We start from the raw sequence: 22,115 nt of genomic DNA, 5'->3' as shown, positions 1-22,115 counted from the left end.
AAAACAAGTCTACTGCTGCTATGGAAAACTATATGGGGGTTGGTCAAAAATTTTAAAATGTAATTACCATATGACACAGCAGTTCCCCTCTGGGTATATACCCCCCGCCAAAGCCCAGGTGCGACCGCCTGAGAGCTCATGGAGTGAAAGGACCACGGTGAGCTCCAGCCTCGCAGGTTGCAAGGCCAAAGGGTGCAAGCACGAGCCTTCCCGGGAGCCACTGTGCAGGGGTGGGAGGGAGTGGGCGGGACCTCCTCCACAGGTTGGTGGGCGGGAGCGGAGGAGGCGTGGCCGGCGGCGGAGGGCGTGCTCCGCCCCGGGGTGGGGCCAGCCGGCAGCTGCGCGTCGTTGCGCCGCACGTGTGCGAGGCCAGCCGCTGTGAGTCCGCCTGAGCGCGGCGGGGCCCAGGCGTCCACCGAGCTCGCTGCTTATGCTTGGCCGCCCTTGCGGCTGGTTCTCACGAGTGGCCCTTGCCGCCGCCGCCCTCCTGCGCCCGGAGCAGCGCGCCCGCCTCCTTGTCGCCCGGTCCGCGCCGCGCGCGCGCTCTCAGGCCCCGGGTAAGTGTGCGACCTCCCCACAGCCGCCCGGGCTCTGCGGCCAGCCCTCGGCCCTGCCACGCGGCCCAAAGCCCCGCCCGGAGGGGCAGCGTGGACTGGGAAGGCGTCCCGGCCGTGGTCTGAGCCCGCGGCGCGCCCGTGGCGCCTCCATTACGGATCGTGCTTGCGGGAGCGTGGCTGGAGCCCGGCGGGTTCTGCGGTTCGGCGGTGCCAGCCCCGCCCCCAGCTCTCCCGGCGGGTCCTCGCAGGCGCCGCGCCCTCCCTCCTCCCCGCGGCGCTGTTAGCCAGAAGATCTCAGTCCCACTCCTTTTCTTTGCCCCTGAGGCTCCCTAAACTCTTCTTCCTCCCGGAAGAGAAAACCCGCCTTTATCCCGAAGCCCTTTATAGCTTCCGTACACCGCTGAGCCAGGCTTCTACCGGGTCCAGCCCACGTGCTTTCGTTCTCTTATTTATCTGTCATTACTAACAGCGAACCTACTACGTGCCAAGCAGGCACTCAGGTGACTGCTTGTTTTGTATACGTTTCCCAGTGTAGGAGCAAACCGGAGTTTTTCTCGGTCAGTGTTTAATGAGTGGATGGAGGAGGTGCTGCTGGGCGTGTTGACCCATCCGCACGGAGTCGTTACCGCCAGCCCTGCACCGAGAGGTTTAACAGTACACCCTCATTGCCTGGGTATTAGCGCCTGCCAAGAAATAGGGTTTGGAGAGTTTAGTCTTTCAAATATGTGGTTCCGTTGTGCGACCACTTTTTTTTTTTTCATTCCGAAAATACAGGGTTACTGAGGGCTTTTGTTTCAAGTCTCTAATCATCTGTGAAGCCGGCATGCCCCATCACCTTGGCGGTCCTTGCCTTGCACCTCCTTGCCTTGGCAATCGAGGCACCTGCCCAAAATCAGACTGTACACTCATACTGGATAGGCAGTGATGTTGTTCAATCATTAGGCAAAGTAGGCAACAGTTCGTATGTATTAATTTACAACTCCTTTTGAACGTATCTTTTGATTGATAGAAGCTGGTGCAGCAGAGCTGTTAATGAAACTTGGCTTTTGGCCCCAAGTAGGAGAGAGAAATAACAGTCCAGCTGGTCTGTTGACTAAGTTTGCTCCTGCCTCAGGTTCTTCACAGGCACTGTACCTGCTGCCCGAACACACACATCTTTTCATGTCTCGTTCTTCCTTCAAGTCTTTGCTCACAAGGCACTTCCTTAGAGAGACTTCACTAAACAGCACCCCTCGTACTCTCACTGTCCTTACTCTGCTTGACTTGTAGCTCTTAGGTGTGCATGTTCTGAGATTGTTTTATTTTATTCTCTGATATGTAAGCTTAATGGGAGTAGGAAATTTTCCTCTTTTCCCCAGTGCCTGGAACAGTGCCAGACACATAAGAGGTGCTTAATAAATATTTGTGACATGAATGAATCTAAGGGACTTAATGACTTCGCATATTAGAGTGTAGTATGTGCGCTGCCCTGAAGAAAGTGCTCTCTTTATTGTGAAAGCTGGAGGGTTTCTTGATGGTTTTCAGAGGATGGAGGGTAGATGCATTTAAAAAGTGGAAGTTGTGGAGGGTTTTGAAGTACAGATAAGATTATTATGGCTCTTTTTTAGATGTTCATTTTGCAGGAAGTAATGTTAAGGGACTGTCAGCCTTGTATTAAAATTTTGAAAATGCTAAACTTTATTTTTGTTGTGGGTTGTAGAGGAAGCTTATTGGTGAATCTAATGTCTTAATGAAAAAGACTTTTAAGTACTGTTAAAATTGTAATATTTCTAATCCCATTTGGCTCGTTCAGAGTGTAAAAGAAACAAAACCTATTACTTTAGTATTCCCTCTAGAGAATTGTGTAGGACTTTGAGTTCATGGGTAAGTATCATTAAATTTCATTCTCTTCCCAGTCGTAGCATCAAGCTTCTGGTCTGTAAAGATTTTAGCTGACATTTGAGAAGCTCTCGTTAGTATCATGGATAGTGTTTTTGTACAGCATTATGTTTCTTAAAATTTTTTTTTTAATTTTAGTGCCATTTAGAAAACTCATAAAGCTGGTCCCTTTACTCCCCCCATCACCGCCCACCCCCCCTTTTTTTAAAGCCAGTCACTTTTTACAGCTTTGAGGTAGAAGGCTTGTATATGTATATTTAGATTATACTGAATGCAAAGCTCATTTCCTTAGGGAAATCAAATGGGGGCAGTCAGGGTTGTTTTATTTTTCTGGTTGAATTCTTCTTGGCCTCTTCGATGTTCACATGATTCATTCTCTCTCATTTAAAAATTATATTTCATTTCAGTCTTCTCTTTTGTGTAGTTTCTGCTTAAGAAAACAACACTGATTTGAGTTCTGCCTCCCTTAGCACAGACGTTTGCATACCTGTTCTAGCAAATATGTTCTCAGCTTCTAGGCCCACAGACAGAACTTAGGAAAATTTATATTGAGTGATTTATAATTGCTTGTGCTATATATACTTTAATAATCTCTGTGTTAGGGCCATTGGCTAAAACAAATGGAAAGTATACTTTTGTTTAATGAGCTTGTCTTTACAATTAAATGTAACAAGAAAAAGAGATCAGGCAAGTGTCCACAAGTATCAGGAAAAGGACTGCCAAAAGATACTAAAGGTCTGTTTATTTGGTGCTCTTGGCAGTGCTTTGAGGGTCTCTTAAAATTAAATGGTATCTGAAGGAGAAAGCCATGTTTAATCATTAGCCCAGAGAACAAAAGAAGCATAAGAAACTTTGTTTTTCCCCAGACTCAGCAATACAGTCCTGCGGTGGAAACCATCCATAATAAATATTAATGACCCAAGAGTTGAATAGCGACAGCTGGTACAGACCTTTGACCAAGTCATCATTTTCAGCTTTAAAGAGAAAGGACCTGAGACTTAAAGAGAGGTGACCCACGAGGTACATGGCAAAACCTAGATCAGGCTCCAAGTCATGTGCCCACATTGCCAAGCAAGAGTTGGAACCAGTGGTTGATACTTCAGATCCACGACCTGCTAGTTTTGTCATTCCAGGGATGTTAGGTGTAACGATGCTGTCCTAAACCTTCTAGAATTTCATTCACATAGGGGAGAGTGAGGAGGTGGGGTGATGCCCACATTTTGGCTTAGGGGACTGGTAGTTTGTTGCTAACATTCCTTGAGTAAGAGGTGCAATTTAAAAGAAGTGCAGGGCTTCCCTGGTGGCGCAGTGGTTAAGAATCTGCCTGCCAATGCAGGGGACACGGGTTCGAGCCCTGGTCTGGGAAGATCCCACGTGCCGCGGAGCAACTAAGCCCCTGCGCCACAACTACTGAGCCCGTGTTCTAGAGCCCGTGAGCCACAACTACTGAGCCTGCTCTCTAGAGCCCATGAGCCTCAACTACCAAAGCCCACGCACCTAGATCCCGTGCTCCGAAACAAGAGAAGCCACTGCAGTGAGAAGCCCGCACACCGCAACGAAGAGTAGCCCCCGCCCCATGCAGCTAAAGAAAGCCCGCGTGCAGCAACAGAGACCCAACGCAGCCAAAAAAAAAAAAGTTTAATTAATTAAAAAAAAACTAAATAAGAGAAGTGCATTTGTGGTGGGAAATGATGAGATCACTTTGGGGCACGTTGAACTTGATGTTTGATTCTACCTCTTACTAGACTGTGTGACCTAGAGCAAGATACTCTCTTTTTTAGTGGCTAAGATGGGAATAATAATGACGCCTAAGTCACAGGGTTGAAGCGAGGCTTGATTGAGCTCCCTGTACACTATCATTGTTGAGCGGTCATTATGATTGCCTTGGACTCCTCCCCTGAGTAAATCAGGGAGTTGGAGATGCGTCTTGGCTGGAAAACTTGGGAATGAGAAGGGAACAGGACTGGGGAAGCCCGAATTTAAGCAGCATGCTGAGCAGGAGGGGAAAAGAGCACCCGAGAAGCAGGACAAAAGCACGAAGTAGAAGCCAGATCTTCCACCAGAATGTAAGCTCCACGCTGGCGGGGTGTTTATTTGATTCGCTAGGGTGTCGCATGCAGTCCCTGGAATAACGCCTGGTACAGGGGCGCACGGTGAGTATTTGCTGAGGGGATGGAGTGCAGGGACGAGGAGTGAGTGACTGTTAACACGAGTCTGGAATTCCCTTCAGACGGGTGCAGTTGCAGGGGAATGGTTATAATAAGGGGTCTTGAGAATGTGCCGGAAGGAGGTGTGTCTGTCCCGGGATCCCTGTTTTCTTTGTGAGTGGCACACAGGACTTGGAGAAGACCCTGCTGACCAGGAATGGCCAGGCAGCATGGAGGGCTGTCACAAGAGGAAGTCCCCTCACCTGGCGATGTTTTCTCCAGCAGCAGCCAGGAGCACAGACGGAGACGGTAGGATTGGTACTTGGTTGAGGCTTAGCAAGGATCGTGCCGCTGGGCTAGTGAGCAGGAGTGTTGAGTGTGGCTTAGGAGTTAAGAGCTGTTGAGGTTTGGGGCGCTTGAAGAAATGAAGATGGAAGAGGTGGTATCTTGGGACTGCAGGTCTCTGGGTTTGAAGAACAGGTGATGGGAGAGAGGGAGCAGTAGAGCTGTACAGAGTGGTGGTTTGATGAGACTAGAATAATTAGTGTACCTTTTTATACCTTGAACTTCTATTTTTATTATAAAAAATTTCAAACGTGCAAAGTACAGAGAATGATGTGATGACATCCCCATATTCTCATCACCCATTGTTGTTTCAACAAATACCAGCTCACAGCCAGGCTTGTTTTAAATCTATACCCCACTGCACTTTCATTCATCACTGGTAACTTATTCTGAAACCAAGTCCAGACTTCGTGTCTTTTCAACCATAAAGATTTCATGCTGTATCTCTAAAACAAAGATTCTACCTTTAAGTGTAACCACAGTGATATTATTGTACCTTAAAAAGTTGACCATGCTATCTTTTAATGAAGATACTTTTTTTGGTTTGTTTGTTTGTTAATTTATTTATTATTGTTTAAATTTTTGGCTGCGTGGGGTCTCCATTGCTGTGCGCGGGCTTTCTCTAGTTGTGGAGAGCGGGGGCTACTCTTCGTTGCGGTGCGTGGGCTTCTCATTCTGGTGGCTTCTCTTGTTGCGGAGCGCAGGCTCAGTAGTTGTGGCTCACGGGCTTAGTTGCTCTGCGGCATGTGCGATCTTCCCGGACCAGGGCTCAAACCCGTGTCCCCTGCATTGGCAGGCGGATTCTTAACCACAGTGCCACCAGGGAAGCCCCATGCTATCTTAATGTCATCAAATATCCTTACTGTTTCAGTATACCTGATTGTCTCCTAAATACTTTTTTTAACAGTTGATTTGTTTAAACCTGGATTCAAAAAAGGATCCACCCATTGCATTTCTTTGTAGGTTTATCTGTACGTTACCCTTTCCTCTTTTTTGTCTTGCTGTTTATTAGTTGAAGGACTGTCTTGGTCCTTGTTGAGTTTCCCACATTCACACTTCTGCTGATTGCTTCTGCATGGTGGTGTTTAACATCTTCTGTCTGTGTATGCCATCTAAACTAGTAGTTAGACATAGAGTTTCAATCGGTAAGAATTTCATAGATAACAGCATGTCCTTTCAGGGGCCTGCAGTGTCTGGTTGTCTATTTTTTGTGATGTTAGCGGCCATGGATGTCATTGCCCAGGTCCAGTATTTCATTAGGGAATTGCTACTTAGTAGGTCTTTGATATCTGTAGATGGGGAACAGTTTCAGCACCTGTTTCAAGAATCCTTCAAAATATCTATTGATGCTTGTTATACCTCTCTGGATTCTCTGGCAGATACAAAAGAATTACTGTCCTCAAAGAATCTGCGGACCTCTTGAGGCAGAGCAGGGGACTGGCATTTTATTTAGTTCCTACTGTGACCAGCCACTCTGTGTTTGTCATCTCATTTGATCTTCACGACAGTCATGTGAAGCACATATCATTCCCGTTTTACAGCTGAAGAACAGAGGCTTGGAGAGGTTAAATAATTTACTCAGACCAGTTACACAGCTAGAAGGTGGTGAGGGAAAGCATGGTATGTGGGTGCCCACATGGGTGGTGCAGATGAAGGGAGGTGAAATGGGAAGACATGGACTTAACAGAGAGGAAGGCGTGGGAGTCAGGGCTCGCGGTCTTCAGATGAGTCTCAGAGGACAAGGGAGCCCAGGGCTGAGACAGGTGTGGAGGACCTCCCACAAGAGAGAGCTCGTGAATGGTCAGGCTGGGAGTGGGCACCTGTGCGGGTTGGGCCTCAGTCGTCGGAGGCCTGTGTGGAGGACAGTGGCACGTGGTGCTGGATGGTGGATGGTGCCGGAGCAGAAGGATGGAGCGGAGGAGGTCACTGGTGTTTCCTTCCAGGCTTATGGCCATCACGTTGTTGAGAGGGAGGCTGGGGAGTTCTCTGCGTCCTGGGAAGGAGGTAGACGTCCTGCAGACCGTGGAGTCTGAGCCCAGCTGCGGATGTGGCTGTTACTGGCCGTGCTCTCCTGTTCTCACCTCAAGAAGGGTATCGGGATCTGCCGGTAGATCCTGTCGTGCCAGCTGGGAACGTTGTGAGGGTTTTTTGTTTTTGTTTTTTTCTAGAGATGTCTGTGTCTTTAGTGGCCAGCAGGCTGCTTGAGGGGGATGAACCGGGAGGCGCGGGTGGCCCCAGTGCTGGGTTGTAGGTCGTTGAGAACTCGCCTAGGTAGTGGCCTATCATCCCAGGCTGATTCCTGCCTGGTTGAAGGCCTTGCCGTCGTAGATGCCCACCACGCTGCCCACCATCTCGGGCAGGGTGGTCACGTGGCGCGGGTGCTTCTTCACCACCTGGGGCTTCTCTGGGGGTGCCGCGCCTTCTTGGCCTCGTGCAGGCACTTACGCAGTGATGCTGCTCCCTCCGGAGCCCGCGGTTCCGCATCAGCTGCTCACAGGACGTGTCCAGCCCCTGGTTGAGGTCCACACCGCCCTTGGGGCATCGGGGAGCCATTGTGGGTTTGGGGGTAAGATTATGTGTGACACAGTGTAATAAGTGGCCATGGGATGTCCCCCAGGTGCCAGCAACACCGCAGGACTGTACGTGTGCTTATATCCCTCCTACCCACCGTGCCTCTTCCTAGGGTCCCCGTGTCAGGAAGAGCTCCCCTTATCCTCTCAATTCCCCAAGACAGAAAGCCTGAGTCATCCTGTAGTATTTCCTCTTTGCTCTCACATTTGTCAGCCAGTCCTGTCCGCACCACCTCTTAAATGTCCCTGAATCCACCCCTCCTTTCTGTCACCTTTGCCTCAGCCTTAGATCAGGTTGTACTAATTTCTTACCTCAGTTGCCGTCTTACCTAACCTCTCAGCCTAACCCCGGTTTTTCTCTTCGAGGGGATACCACGACATCTCTCTGACTTATGAATCAGGTGACGACTTGTTTTTTCGGATGTAATTCCCTCAGTTCAGCTTGGTGTGGCTTCCGCCAGCTCCCCAGCTTTAAGTGCAGGTTCTCTGCGTGTGAGTTTTACCCTCGTGACGCGTGGTGAGCTCGGGGGCTTCCTCCAGCGCTCCGTGCTCTCCCGTGCCTCTGCACGTGCTGTACCACCGTCCTCCCGCTTTTTGCACAGCCTCTCTCTCACTCGTTCCCCAAAGCTTGACTCGGGTGTTCACATCTAGTCTTCCATTAGGAAGCGGCCTTCTAAGACCCCCTCACGCCAGTGCCCCCTGAGGTCTTCTGTGTGTTCCCATGTCTCAAGGAAGCCCTGGGCCCTGCCTGCCTCCATCACTGGTGTGCAGGCTCTGAGGGCAGTTTTGTTGATACAAAATGAGAATGAAACACCATCAGCATCTCATAAAGTAGCATTGTCTTTTACTATACCTTGCTTAGAACACATAAAGAATAAGTGCTTTCTTACTTGGATTAGAGATAATTTTGTATAACTAGTTACAGTCTACTTCAGTTCCCATTTCTTGGTTTCTTCCATTTTCTTTCTTTTTTTTTTTTGTCTTTCAAAGGAAATTGTTTTTACTGACATTTTTCTCTACTCCCCCCCCTTGTTTGTTTGTTTTTTTTTTTTTGCGGTATGCGGGCCTCCCACTGTTGTGGCCTCCCCCATCGCGGAGCACAGGTTCCGGACGCGCAGGCTCAGCGGCCATGGCCCACGGGACCAGCCGCTCCGCGGCATACGGGATCCTCCCGGACCGGGGCATCAACCCGAATCCCCCGCATCGGCAGGCGGACTCTCAACCACTGCGCCACCAGGGAGGCCCTGTTTTTCTTTTTTTGTAGCCTTTCACTTTTCACTTTTCTTTCCATTCTTGACTTTTGACGATGAGGCAAGATCAAATACGGATTCTTAAATTTTAGTTCATCATTATTATTCTACTGTAGATGCTTCTGTAGGTGGGCTTCTTATTAACCAAGCCTTGGAGAACTAGAATATTCTGCTCATTTATGTTCTTTATAATATGTTTACCAAGTTCGTATGTTAATTTTAGCATTTCCCTATATAGGTAATATAGAAAGAAGCTTTATCCTTATTTCACCAAGAGCATCAAATAAGATGAAATTAGACAGGCACTTGTGGTCTTAGATAAATGTGTGCTCCATACTGGGAAGTGTGTATGGCTTCCTAGACTTTTGCTTGGTACATTGTGTATGGGCCAGTTAAATGATAAACTGTATTTTTTTATTTGTGGCAAAATACACATAACATCATCCTAACCATTTTTAAGTGTGCAGTTCATTAGTGTTAAGTACATACACATTGTGCAACCAATATGTAGAGCTCTTTTTCATCTTGCAATACTGAAACTCTATACTCATTAAAGAACTCCCCATTCTTGCTTTTTAAAAAAATATGACATGGTATGAGTCATATTAGTAAATGACTCATGTTAGTAAATTTACTTATATACTTTTAATCAGCTTTTTTTTTTTTTTTTTTAAATAGCACCTAGTTGTTTCCGTAATCCTTTTTGTTACATCTATAAATGTAACCATGTGTGGTGATGGATGTTAACTTATTATGGTAATCGTGTCACAATATATACATATACCAAATCATTGCGTCATACACCTAAAACTAATACAGTGTTATATGTCACTTATATGTCAACTTTTTTACATGTCTTAATATCTAATCAAGTTTCAGAGGGACATTTCTGCTGTCGCTTGTTAATGGGGACTAAGTTGGATCGTGAAGGTTATGCGGTTTTTTGCAACACAGCCAGAACTCTCTCGAACATCACGAAAGGTAGACAAAGCTTTTTCCCTCCCAAACAAGAGCTAGAGAGAGCAGCCTGGTGCCAATTTCGCCATGGTCAATGCACCACTTCCTTTGCACGCCCCATGGGCTCTATAAAATGTCACTAAGTTTAAAAGGGGCCTAATACCGTCTGATGTAGTAGCAGTATGAACCCCACAGATTTCCAGCCCACAGTCTCACTTGCCTTCTTTGCTACCGACCTGAAGTTATTCGACGGGGCTACATGTGACGGGGAAGGGCGTTGGAATGGATGGATTAAAACACATTGCGGACAAACTCCTGTTCTCCCATCCCACTTCTGTAACTAATTAGGGATTGTTAAAATGTTATACTTTTAACAAAGAAGCAAGACTGTCTAGGCTTCGGACGGCGGTGCTCCTTGCGGGGCCTCCGTAACCCTCCAACAGTCCTTTGTGGAAAAGCTGTGATGGTACCAGGCGTCATTACCGCTTTCGTTGGCGAAACAGAGAGAGCAGGGCAGGGCACTCACCGGAGCCTGGACTCCGGAGGAAGCGGGCCTGTCTCAGGAAGCGCCGGGAGGCCGAGGCTCCCGGAGCCTCGCTCGGCCCCGGCCCCGGCCCCACCTGCCGTGACAATTACTTTCTCCGAGTGGCTGCAGCCCGTACTTGCACTTTTTCTCCCCGTGGCCCCGGGACAGGGCACGTGGGGATGGAAGGCAGGCGAAGGAGAAGCGGCTTTTGGCATCCGCTCAAATGCATCTGCATCCCGATCCCAAACCCGGCTCCCTCCCCCGCCTTCTCCAAGGTCCGGGGTTCAACCCCCGAAGAGGGCTTCCCTGGTGGCGCAGTGGTTGAGAGTCCGCCTGCCGATGCAGGGGACACGGGTTCGTGCCCCGGTCCGGGAAGATCCCACATGCCGCAGAGCGGCTGGGCCCATGAGCCATGGCTGCTGGGCCTGCGCATCCGGAGCCTGTGCTCCACAAGGGGAGAGGCCACAACAGTGAGAGGCCCACATACAGCCAAAAAAAAAAAAAAAAAACCCCGAAGAACTTCCTGGAGGCTTCCCTAAAGCACGTGCAAGGGAGCAGAACGAGCCCGACTCTGAGACCCTGAGCAGACGGACTGACCCTGGCCCGAACAAGACCTCGACCCCGGCCCCCGCCTCGGCCAGGATCTCCGCGAGCCCCAGATGCTCCCTACCTGCCGGGGCCCGCGTCGGGCTCTCTCACCTTTTCTAAAAGATAACAATATACGTGAAACAAAACTCAGATGCTACAACTCTGGTATTAAGTAAAAACAAGTCTCCCTGCTCTCCGCAGCCACCTACACACTCTCCTAGAAGTAACTACCTTTCCCAGTTTCTTTTCACATTGTTTCTACATGTTGTTCAGTTTATGTAACTAGATGTCATTGTTCTTAATTTTTTGTTAATGTAAAAGCACTGTAAGGAGCATCCTTACAGTTAAAACTTTAAGCACTTTCTTAATTATTTTCTTAGGATAATCCCTGAATGTAGTATTTCTGGGTCAAGAGGCATCCGTATTTTTAAGGCTTTTGCTGTCAAATTCCCTGCAGAAACATTGTGCCATTTTTCCATGCCACTAAAAGTATATTTGGGAGAATTATTCTCATAACGATATTTAGGACCCTAGGAACAAAGTTAAATGTGCCTCTATGTGCTGAAACCCAATTCTTTATTGAAGTGATCATTACTGCCTGCTCTTTCTTGCTTCTAAAAGGTTCTCTTAAATGTTTTCCTGCATCCTTGAAAATGGAGATGACAGACATGACAGGTGTGTCATTGAAACGGGGGTCCGTTGCCGTCGAAGACAATGACAGTGTGGCCCCAGGTGAGGCAAAGAGACAGAAGATCTCAGAATGCTGTCCGACCAGAGGTCAAGACGGGCGAGAGAACAACTCTCTGCCCAGCAGTGAAAAGGTGCCTGGGCCACCCGAAACGGCCGGAGAGGGTCAGAAGAATTCTGACCCTCAGTCGGAGGAGGAGGGGGAGGACGATGGCCTTTCAGAGGAGGGGGAGGAGGAGGAAGAGACAGAGAGCTTCGCGAACATGATGAAGCACGGGCTCACCGAGCTGGACGTAGGCATCACCAAGTTCGTAAGTTCTCACCGAGGATTCTCAGGGATCTTAAAAGAAAGGTACGTTCCATTTATGTCAAGCTATTTTAGGTATATTCGTTCTTTTCTCTAGAAAGAAATCAGCAGTCCTTTTTGCCATTTAGCTTTCTGTCCCCAAGGATCGTTCACACTGATGGTCAATAAGGAATTAGGATGAAGGAAAGCTGCCTGGATACGTAAACGAGACTATTTGAAGATAAAATGACTAAATAACCGTTTCCCTGTGGCATCCCTTGTTAATATGTGAACGGGTGCTGTTTATTTCCTTAGAATATATTACTTTAAATGGTTTCAAGTTTTCCCTGGAATTGATCTTAAAATCTTAAACTCTTTCACCTGAATGGGCCACATCTGCAGGAGAAAGAAGGTGGTCTTTGGAGCCAGGTGGATCTGGGTGTGAATCCAGTTCAGCCACTTCATAGTTACTTAACTCCTCTGAGCTTCAGTATCCTTGTCCAAAATTGGATCATAATTCTACCTGAAGGTTGTTGGGAGTATTTTAAATAATGTCTGTAAAGTATTTAGCATAAAGGTAAGCTTCCGGGTGGTTCACGGTAGATATACAGGCTTCTGATTTGATTAAATTTACTGTGTTTTGTGATTTACTTTAGAATGGACTGTATACTCATAGGGCAACATTAATAAGCTTTGATTTAGGCATGTTTCTGGAAGAATATTCTAGAAGTTCAGAGGGTCTTTTCTGTACATTCTGGTACCAAGCCAAGGTGTGGCTTAGAATTCATTGTGAAACCAGAAAAAAATAACTCCGTGACTTTGCACTGAAGGTTTTTATTTTTAATCCCTGTTTTGCACAGTGATAAGGCTTACTGTTGAGAAACTTCCTCCTAAAATTAATAGGCAGCAAAATGTTAATGCTCTGAGAGTCTGCGTTTTCTTTTCCTCAGATATTCTGACTTCATTGTTCACGAAATAGGAAAAAATGGACGGATCAGCCATTTGAGTGACTTGTCTGTCCCAGTAGATGAAGAGGTAAGAGCAGCTCTCTAGCGGAAGTCACCTTCTGAATAAAAATAGCCTTTCCTGGAGATCATAGAAATATAGAGCTTTGATAGCCTCGAATTCTGTGTGTGACTCACTGGGAGTTCTCTTGGTTATTTTAAAGGATCCTTCAGAAGATATATTTACGGTTTTAACAGCTGAAGAAAAGCAGCGTTTAGAAGAGCTCCAGCTTTTTAAAAATAAGGAAACCAGTGTTGCCATCGAGGTAAGTAGCACAAAAACATATGAAAAGGTTTTTTAGGGTTTTATTATTATTTTTTTAAATTTTATTTTTTTATTTATTTTGGCTGCACCGGTTCTTAGTTGTGGCATGCGGGATCTGTAGTTGCCGCGTGTGGACTTATTAGTTGTGGCATGTGGACTTTTAGTTGCGGCACGCATGTAGGATCTACTTCCCCGGCCGGGGGTCAAACTCTGACTCCCTACGTTGGGAGCGCGGAATCTTACCCACTGGGCCACCAGGGAAGTCCCCAGGGTTTTATTTGCTTCTTGTTGGGTGGATGTTAATAAATGTCTTTTGGAAAAATTACAGTAGTTAACAAAAGGTTGGCTTTGCCCTTTTTGATCTAAAAGTGCATTGCACTAAAAATGTTTTTATCAGTGGCAGATAACGAGGATCCAGATAAGCTATGGCCCCCCGCCCCCCACCAAAAAAGGTTATGTTTCTGCTTAAAAAAATTTTTATGTGACCACAAATCAACAAAGAAATCTGTTGTTTAGAACTGCAAAGTGACCGTTATATCACACAGTGTCTGCTGCAAAGGACTATTGCAGCCTGACAGTGGTCCTGGTAGGGAAGCCCTGGCTCAAAAGGCCTCCTGGTCTCAAATTGGACTCTGGGAGGGGGAGTAGTTGGGGGAAGGAGGTAAGGGAGCGTTGCTTTGCTCATCTTGAGTCTACTTCTGCTATTCAAGAAAAAGAGAGCTCAGCTACTAAATAGAACAGTAAATGCCTTTTAAAAAGCTTTTCGTTATGAAAATTTTATTCTCGACTAGTGCTATCCAGTGGAATTGTGGTGCATTTTTTTTGTTTTTGTTTGGTTGTTTGTTTTTGTTTGTTTTGTTTCATTTTTTTGGCTGTGCCGCATGGCATGTGGGATCTTAGTTCCCTGACCAGGGATCGAAGCTGCTCCCCCTGCACTGGAAGTGCAGTCTTAACCACTGGATGGCCAGGGGAGTGCCCTGTCCAGTGGAACTGTGATGCGAGCCATGTTTTTAATTTTAAATCTTCAAAAAATAATGTAAAAGTAAAAACAAACAGGCAAATAATTTTGGCAGTATATTTTTTTTTTTTTTTTTTTTTTTTTGCGGTACGCGGGCCTCTCACTGTTGTGGCCTCTCCCGTTGCGGAGCACAGGCTCCGGATGCGCAGGCTCAGCGGCCATGGCTCACGGGCCCAGCTGCTCCGCAGCATGTGGGATCTTCCCAGACCGGGGCACGAACCCGCGTCCCCTGCATCGGCAGGCGGACTCTCAACCACTGCGCCACCAGGGAAGCCCGGCAGTATATTTTATTTACCCAAACTATTTCAATCTGTAATCAATATTTAAAAAATTACTAATGACATGTTTTACTTTCTTTTTTTTTCCTACTGAGTCTTCAGAATCCAGTGTTATTTTATACTGGTAGCACATGTCTGTTCAGACTAGCCACACTTCAAGTGCTCAGTTGCTACGTGTGGCTAGTGATTACCATATGGAACAGATCAGCTCTAGGTGATCTCTATAGCACAGCAAATATGTTACAAGATTTTAAGAATCTTGAAGCACAAGATTATTAGAATTTAAAGTTTATTAAATTCCTTTTGTACTATATTTTGGCGACTTGCTGGATTTGGGGTGGTTTGAAATTTCTCCTTCCATTGCTCCCAGGTAAAAAGAGTTTCCTGTAACTTTTCAGAATTTATTATTTGCCTCCAACCCTCATCGCCTCTTCTCCCCACCAAAATTTCTCAAAAATATGTACTGTTAAAATCTTAGGGATCTTTAATTACTGAATTTACTCGTAGACAAAATGTCCAGCAATGCCAAGGAGAAAATTCCTAAGAATTGGTTTTGAGAGCAGTCTAGGAGGATGATCCAGGCTTCCCTTGCTTGTGCGATGCAGTTACATATCTCAGCCCCAAAATACACTTTTCCTACAGAGATGGCAAGATTTACTGTCACCTTAAGAATTATAGTTACGCCATCTACTGAAAGCTTTTACCTTAAAGAGTATTAACCATGGGCAAGTGTCCTCATCTAAAAAACAGGAGGATGGACTTTGTGAATTTTTGAGGTCTGAATATGTATTCATTCATACACACGAACTATGATTCCAGCTCATTGCTTTCAGTGAATTCTAGATCTAGACTCACTTTTTTGGTGGGGGGTGGGGCGTGCTGCGCTGTGCCGCTTGCGGGATCTTAGTTCCCCCACCAGGGATTGAACCCAGGCCCCCAGCAGTGGGAGCACAGTATCCTAACCACTGGATCTCCAGGGAATTCCCTGGCTCACTTTTTGATATGAAAATGTCACTTATCTATAATTATAGTGTACTTTTCTTTTACATTTTTTATTTTGCTAGAATATTGTTAGGTTTAGCTAGTAGTAGTTACATTACATCTTAGCTTGCAGGTTGCAGTCCATCAGTGGGTCATGAAATCAGTTTAGTGTATCTTAACCAACATTTCTTTTTTAATTGAAGTATAGTTGATTTACAGTGTTGTGTTAGTTTCTGGTGTACAGCAAAGTGATTCAGTTTATATATATATATATATTTTTCTTTTTCCATAATCTTTTCCATTAGGGTTTATTATAAGATATTGAATATATTGATAGTTCCATGTGCTATGTAGTAGGACCTTGTTGTTTATGTACTTTATATATGGTAGTTTGTATCTGTTAATCCCAGACTCCTAATTTATTCCTCCCCCATCCCCTTTCTTCTTTGGTCACCGTAAGTTTGTTCTCTTTGTCTGTGAGTCTGTTTCTATTTTGTAAATAAGTTCTTCATTTGTATCATATTTTAGACTGCACATATAAGTGATATTATATGGTATTTGTCTTTCTCTGTCCGATTTACTTCACTAAGTATGATAATCCCTAGGTCCATCCATGTTGCTGCAAATGAAATTATTTCCTTCTTTTTTATGGCTCAGTAATATTACCTTGTATATATTATATGTACCACATCATCTTTATCCATTCATCTGTTGATGGACATTATGGTTGTTTCCATGTCTTTGCTATTGCGAATAGTGCTGTTGTGAACATTAGGGCGCATGTATCTCTTCAAATTATAGTTTTGTCTGAATATATGCCCAGGAGTGGGATTGCTAGATCATATGGCAATTCTATTTTTAGTTTTGTTTGTTTGTTTGGTTGGTTTTTTTTTTTTTTTTGTGGTACGTGGGCCTCTCACTGTTGTGGCCTCTCCCGTTGCGGAGCACAGGCTCCGGGCGCGTAGGCTTAGCGGCCATGGCTCACCGGCCCAGCCGCTCCGCGGCATGTGGGATCTTCCCGGACCGGGGCACGAACCCGTGTCTCCTGCATCAGCAGGCGGACTCTCAACCACTGCGCCACCAGGGAAGCCCCTATTTTTAGTTTTTTGAGGAACCTGCAGACTGTTTTCCATAGTGGCTTCACCAATTTACATTCCCACCAACAGTTTTGGAGGGTTCCCTTTCCTCCACACCCTCTCCAGCATTTGTTATTTGTAGACTTTTTGATGATGGCCATTCTGACCAGTGTAAGGTGGTACCTCATTGTGGTTTTGATTTGCACTTCTCTAGTAATTAACATTGTTAATTTTCATATGGCAAACAGGCATTTTCATATGCCTATTTGCCATCTGTATTACCTTCTTTGGAGAAATGTCTGTTTAGGTCTTCCCATTTTTTGACTAGGTTGTTTGGGTTTTTTTTTTTTTTTATATTGAGCTATATGAGCTGTTTGTGAATCTGTTGTTAGTCACATCATTTGCATATAATTTCTCCCAGTTGGTAGGTTGTTTTTTCATTTTTGTTTTCTTTGCTGTGCAAAAGCTTACAAGTTTGATCAGATCCTATTTGCTTATTTTTGCTTTTATATGTATTGGCTTGGGAGACTGACCTAAGAAAACATCGCTACAATTTATGTCCGAGAATGTTTTGCCTATGTTCTCTTCTAGCTTTATGGTGTCACGTCTTATATTTAAGTCTTTAAGCCATTTTGAGTTTATTTTTGTGTATGGTATGAGAGAGTGTTCTAACTTTGTTGATTTACATGCGGCTCTCCAACTTTACCAGCCACTTGCTGAAAAGACTTTTTCCCATTGTATATTCTTGCCTCTTTTGTCAAAGATTAATCAGCCATAGGTGTGTGGGTTTATTTCTGGGCTCTCTATTCTGTTCCATTTATCCATGCGTCTGTTTTTGTGCCAATACCACACTGTTTTACTGTAGCTTTGTAGTATTGTTTGAAGTCTGGGGGGGGGTTATGCCTCCAGCTTTGTTCTTTCTCCTTGGAATTCCTTTGGAAATTTTGCGTCTTATATGGTTCCATATAAATTTTAGGATTATTTGTTCTAGTGCTGTGAAAAATGTCATGGGTAATTTGATGGGGTCACATTAAATCTATAGATTGCTTTGGGTAGTATGGCCATTTTTAACAATATTAATTCTTCCAAGAACATGGGGTATCTTTCCATTTCTTTGCATCATCTTCAGTTTCCTTTATCAATATTTTATAATTCTCAGCATGTGAGGCTTTTACCTTGTTGGTCAGGTTTATTCCTCAGGTTTGTTTTTTTTTTCACTGCACTGTGCAGCTTGTAGGATCTAAGTTCCCTGACTGGGAATTGAACCTGGGACCATAACAGTGAAAGCGCTGAGTCCTAACTACTGGACCGCCAGGGAATTCCCAGTTTTGTTTTTTTTTGGGTTTTTTTGATGCGCTTTTTAAAAGGATTGTCTTTTTGCTTTCCCTTTCTCATATTTCATTGTTAGTGTAAAGAAATGCAACTGATTTCTGTGTGTTAATCTTGTATCCTGCTACCTTGCTGAATGCATTTATCAGTTCTAGTAGTTTTTGTGTGGAGTCTTTAGGGTTGTCTGTATATAAAATCATGTAATCTGCATATAATGACAGTTTTACCCCTTCCCTTCCAATTTGGATACCTTTTATTTCTTTTTCTTGTCTGATTGCTGTGGCTAGGATTTCCAATACTATGTTGGATAGAAGTGGTGAGAGCGGGCATCCTTGTTCCAAATTTTAGTGGGTAGGCTTTTAGCTTTTCACTTTTGAGTATTAGGTTGGCTCTGGGTTTGTCATAAATAGCTTTTATTATGTTGAGCTTTGTTCCCTCTATACCCACTTTGATAAGAGTTTTCATCGTGAATGGATGTTGAATTTTATCAAATGCTTTTTCTGCATCTATTGAGATGATCATGTGGTTTTTGTCTTTTCTTTTGTTGATGTCACATTGAATTTTTTTTTTTGGTTGTGCCATGTGGCATGTGGAATCTTAGTTCCCCAGTTAGGGATCGACCTTTGTCCCCTGCAATGGAAAGTCCCTCATATTGATTTATTTGCATAGGTTGAACCATCCTTGTGACCCTGGGATGAATCCAACTTGATCATAGTATATAATCTTTTTTATTTCTTGTTGGATTCGGTTTGCTAATATTTTGTTAAGAATTTTTGCATCAAAGATATTATTTTTTTTTTGATAGTGACTATGTCTGGTTTTGGTATGGGGTGATGGTGGCTTCATAGAATGACTTTGGGAGTGTTCCCTCCTCCTCAGTCTTTTGGAAGAGTTTGAGAAGGATTGGTATAAGTTGTTCTTTGTATGTTTGGTAGAATTCCCCAGTGAAGCCATCTGGTCCTGGACCTTTGTTTGCAGGGAGTTTTTTTTATTACAGATTCTATTTCACTTCTAGTGATTGATCTGTTCAGATTACCTATTTCTTCTTGATTCAGTTTTGGTGGGCTGTATGTTTCTAGAGACTTGTCCATTTCTTCTAGGTTGGTGAATTTCTTGGCATATAATTGTTCATAGTATTTTCTTAAGGTTTTTTGTATTTCTATGGTTTCGGTTGTTGTTTCTCCTCTTTCATTTCTTATTTTGTTTATTTGGTGAGTGTGGCCAGAGGTTTGTTGATTTTTGTTTACCCTTTTAAAGAACCAGCTCTTGTTCACCAACATTTTTTAAATGTAATAAAATAAAATAGAAAGTAACAGTGTATTGCACATTGTAAGGATAAATACTGTTCTGTAAATTTTTGTTAGATTTTTAATAAGGAGCAAACACATACATATTGCTGGCTATTGATTCCAAGTACGAAATGTATTTTTCAGTGTAAGACATGCTCAGAAATTGAAAAACAGTTGTGTAACTAATAAGTTTACATTTTCTGGGTGTAGATTTTTCCTGTGAACAGATGTACTAGAATGTCATCATACAGTTACTCAGTCTAGAACAGGATTCACTGGAGGCAGTGGTAGACTTGACTATCCGGGGAATTGAGTTTCTGACATCCCCAAAGACCCAGCTTACCCGCTTTTCCATCTGTGAGCCCTGAGGTATTCATTGTTCAGCCGAGTCCCTGGGGGGGAGCGTCTGTGATGGGTGGCTCTGGAGTCAGACAGCCTGAATTTCAGATCTGGCTCTGCCACCCTCCAGCTCTATGATCTTAGACACATTCCTTCACTTCTCTCAGCCTCACTTTCCTCATCTCTTAAGTAGATACACTGGTGGCATGATAGGGAGCTGATTGGGATTAAGTAAGACAGTGATGGTGAAGTGATTGGTACAGTGCCTGGCGGCTGTACAAGGTCAATAAATGGGCTGTTTTGTTTGTTTGTTTTTGGCCGCGTTGGGTCTTCGCTGCTGCGCGCAGGCTTTCTCTCCTTGTGACGAGCAGGGGCTACTCTATGTTGTGGTTCATGGGCTTCTCGTTGCGGTGGCTTCTCATCTCGGAGCACGGGATCTAGGTAACGCAGGCTTCAGTAGTTGTGGCTCGCTGGCTCTAGGGTGCAGCCTCAGTAGTTGTGGCGCACAGGCTTAGTTGCTCCACGGCATGTGGGATCTTCCTGGACCAGGGATCGAATCCATGTCCCCTGCATTGGCACGTGGATTCTTAACCACTGCGCCACCAGGGAAGTCCCAAATGGGCCCTTAGGATTTGCAATATTTTGAAGCTCTAAAAGATTTCTGATAGGAAAGCAACCTAAATGTCCATTGAAAGATGAATGGGTAAAGAAGATGTGGTACATATGTACGGTGGAATATTACTCAGCATAAAAAAGAATGAAATAATGCCATTTGCAGCAACATGGGTGGACCTAGAGATGATTATACTAAATGAAGTAAGACAGTGAAAGACATACAATGTGATATATGATACAGGGCTTCCCTGGTGGTGCAGTGGTTGAGAATCTGCCTGCCAATGCAGGGGACACGGGTTCGAGCCCTGGTCTGGGAAGATCCCACATGCCGTGGAGCAACTAGGCCCATGAGCCACAACTACTGAGCCTGCGCCTCTGGAGCTTGTGCTCTGCAACAAGAGAGGCCGCGACAGTGAGAGGCCCGCACATCACGATGAAGAGTGGCCCCCGCTCTCCGTAACTAGAGAAAGCCCTCGCACAGAAACGAAGACCCAACACAGCCAAAAATAAATAAATAAATTTATTTATTTTTTAAAAAATATATGATACAAATGAACTTATTTACAAAATAGAAGCAGACTCACAGACATAGAGAACAAACTTATGGTTACCAAAGGGGAAAGGGGAGAGGGAGGATAAATTAGGAATTTGGGATTAACATATACACACTACTGTATATAAAATAGATAAAGAACAAGGACCTACTGTATAGCATAATTCCCTAATTATGTTCAGTATCTTGTAATAAACCATAATGGAAAAGAATCTGAAAAAGAATATATATATATGTATAACTGAATCACTTTGCTGTACACCTGAAACATTGTAAATCAACTATACTTCAATTAAAAAAATTAATTGAAAAAAAGACTTGAAATCATACCCCTGTACTTTGGTTACTTCACATCGTTATTAAGATGAGTAGTGTTTTTACTAATTCCTTAGTATTATTTCCTTATTTAATGTTTGTCAAATCAGTAGTATCAGTATCTGTGTTTTTAATAGGTTATTGAGGACACCAAAGAGAAAAGAACCGTCATCCATCAAGCGATTAAATCTCTGTTTCCAGGATTAGAAACAAAAACAGAAGACAGAGAGGGGAAGAAATACATTGTAGCCTATCATGCAGCTGGAAAAAAGGCTCTGGCAAGTAAGTATGCTAGTGACCCGGCATTTCTTCCGTCTCCTCCTCCTCTCTGACTGTTCGTGTTCAAGGGTCATTTTGCGGTTGTTCAGAGAAGGATATTGATCATGTCATTCCTCCAGAGACGGTGAATAATATCATTTCAGATGCCAGAGCACACTCCTGCAGACTGTGTCTGGTAAGGGACAGTAGGTCTTACATGTGAGTGCGGGTTTGCTGAGATGATAGTGGTGCCTGAGAGAGAGTCTTAGGAATTGGACACGGTCCCTGAAAACGGAGCAGGCTGAGTGGCAATTCAAGAAGAAAACGGAAGGATGTTGCTCATTCTGTGCTCTTAGTGGAGGTAAGGAAGCTGTCAGATGGACAGAAACCGCTGTCACCTATCCCAGTGGCATATTCTGCAAAGTCCCTCTGTTCAAAGTGCTGCTGCTTTCCAACCGTGAGTACCTTCTTCACTGCACATAAAAACGTGGGATATCTAGGAAAACCACCCCTTAGCCCAAGGCCATCTTTCACTGAGTCGCATTCATTTGAAATGGGTGTGTTGTCAGTGCATCCTGTTGATATTTATGTTCTGTTTTCTCCAGCCTTGAAGATTTCTATTTGCACATAACCTTAAGAAAAATTGGGTAGTTTTTCTTCTTTTACCTGTCAAATCAGCAGATAAAATTGTACTGAGAATTACACAAGGAAAAACTGTTTCCTCACCTTCTCCCCTACCATCGATGACACCTGTTAGTGAGGAGTTATTTCTAGGTATATTTGTCGGAGTAAAACTCGATGATTGTTATATAACAAAAGAGCGTTCAAGCCATCAGTGCTTTGTCAGTATTCTCTTCGGTTAATGCTGTGAGTGGATGAAGCCTTAATGGTCTCTAACTGTGGTTCTAGTGAAAGGAGAGGGTGTGAGAAAAATGGGAGCAGAAATAAGGTGTAGCTGTGCCTGAGAAAGTCATGTCATCAAATCAGTAAGTCTGCTTAGTGAC

At 44.5% G+C, this 22,115-nt stretch overlaps 1 protein-coding gene across 4 annotated transcripts in view; it reads left to right on the top strand.

Annotated features, from left to right (window-relative positions):
- The window catches only part of PUS7 (pseudouridine synthase 7), a 107,490-nt gene that overhangs the window by 46,798 nt on the left and 38,577 nt on the right, over positions 1-22,115 (top strand). For 2 of the 4 annotated variants that reach the window (XM_081244901.1, XM_081244899.1), the window contains exons 1-5: positions 337-557; positions 11,440-11,857; positions 12,742-12,826; positions 12,960-13,061; positions 20,991-21,135. In XM_081244901.1, coding sequence (XP_081101027.1) covers positions 431-557; positions 11,440-11,857; positions 12,742-12,826; positions 12,960-13,061; positions 20,991-21,135 — 877 coding nt within the window. In that variant the 5' untranslated portion in view covers positions 337-430. Of the gene's footprint in view, positions 1-336; positions 558-949; positions 1,058-11,439; positions 11,858-12,741; positions 12,827-12,959; positions 13,062-20,990; positions 21,136-22,115 lie in introns of those variants that run through there. The other 2 variants (XM_081244900.1, XM_081244902.1) reach the window with 2 other exon arrangements.

This window comes from Mesoplodon bidens, assembly GCF_964165515.1.
Source record: "Mesoplodon bidens genome assembly, chromosome: 9".
In the NCBI taxonomy this organism is placed as follows: Eukaryota; Metazoa; Chordata; class Mammalia; order Artiodactyla; family Ziphiidae; genus Mesoplodon; species Mesoplodon bidens.
This window is presented reverse-complemented; position numbering and strand designations above follow the sequence as displayed.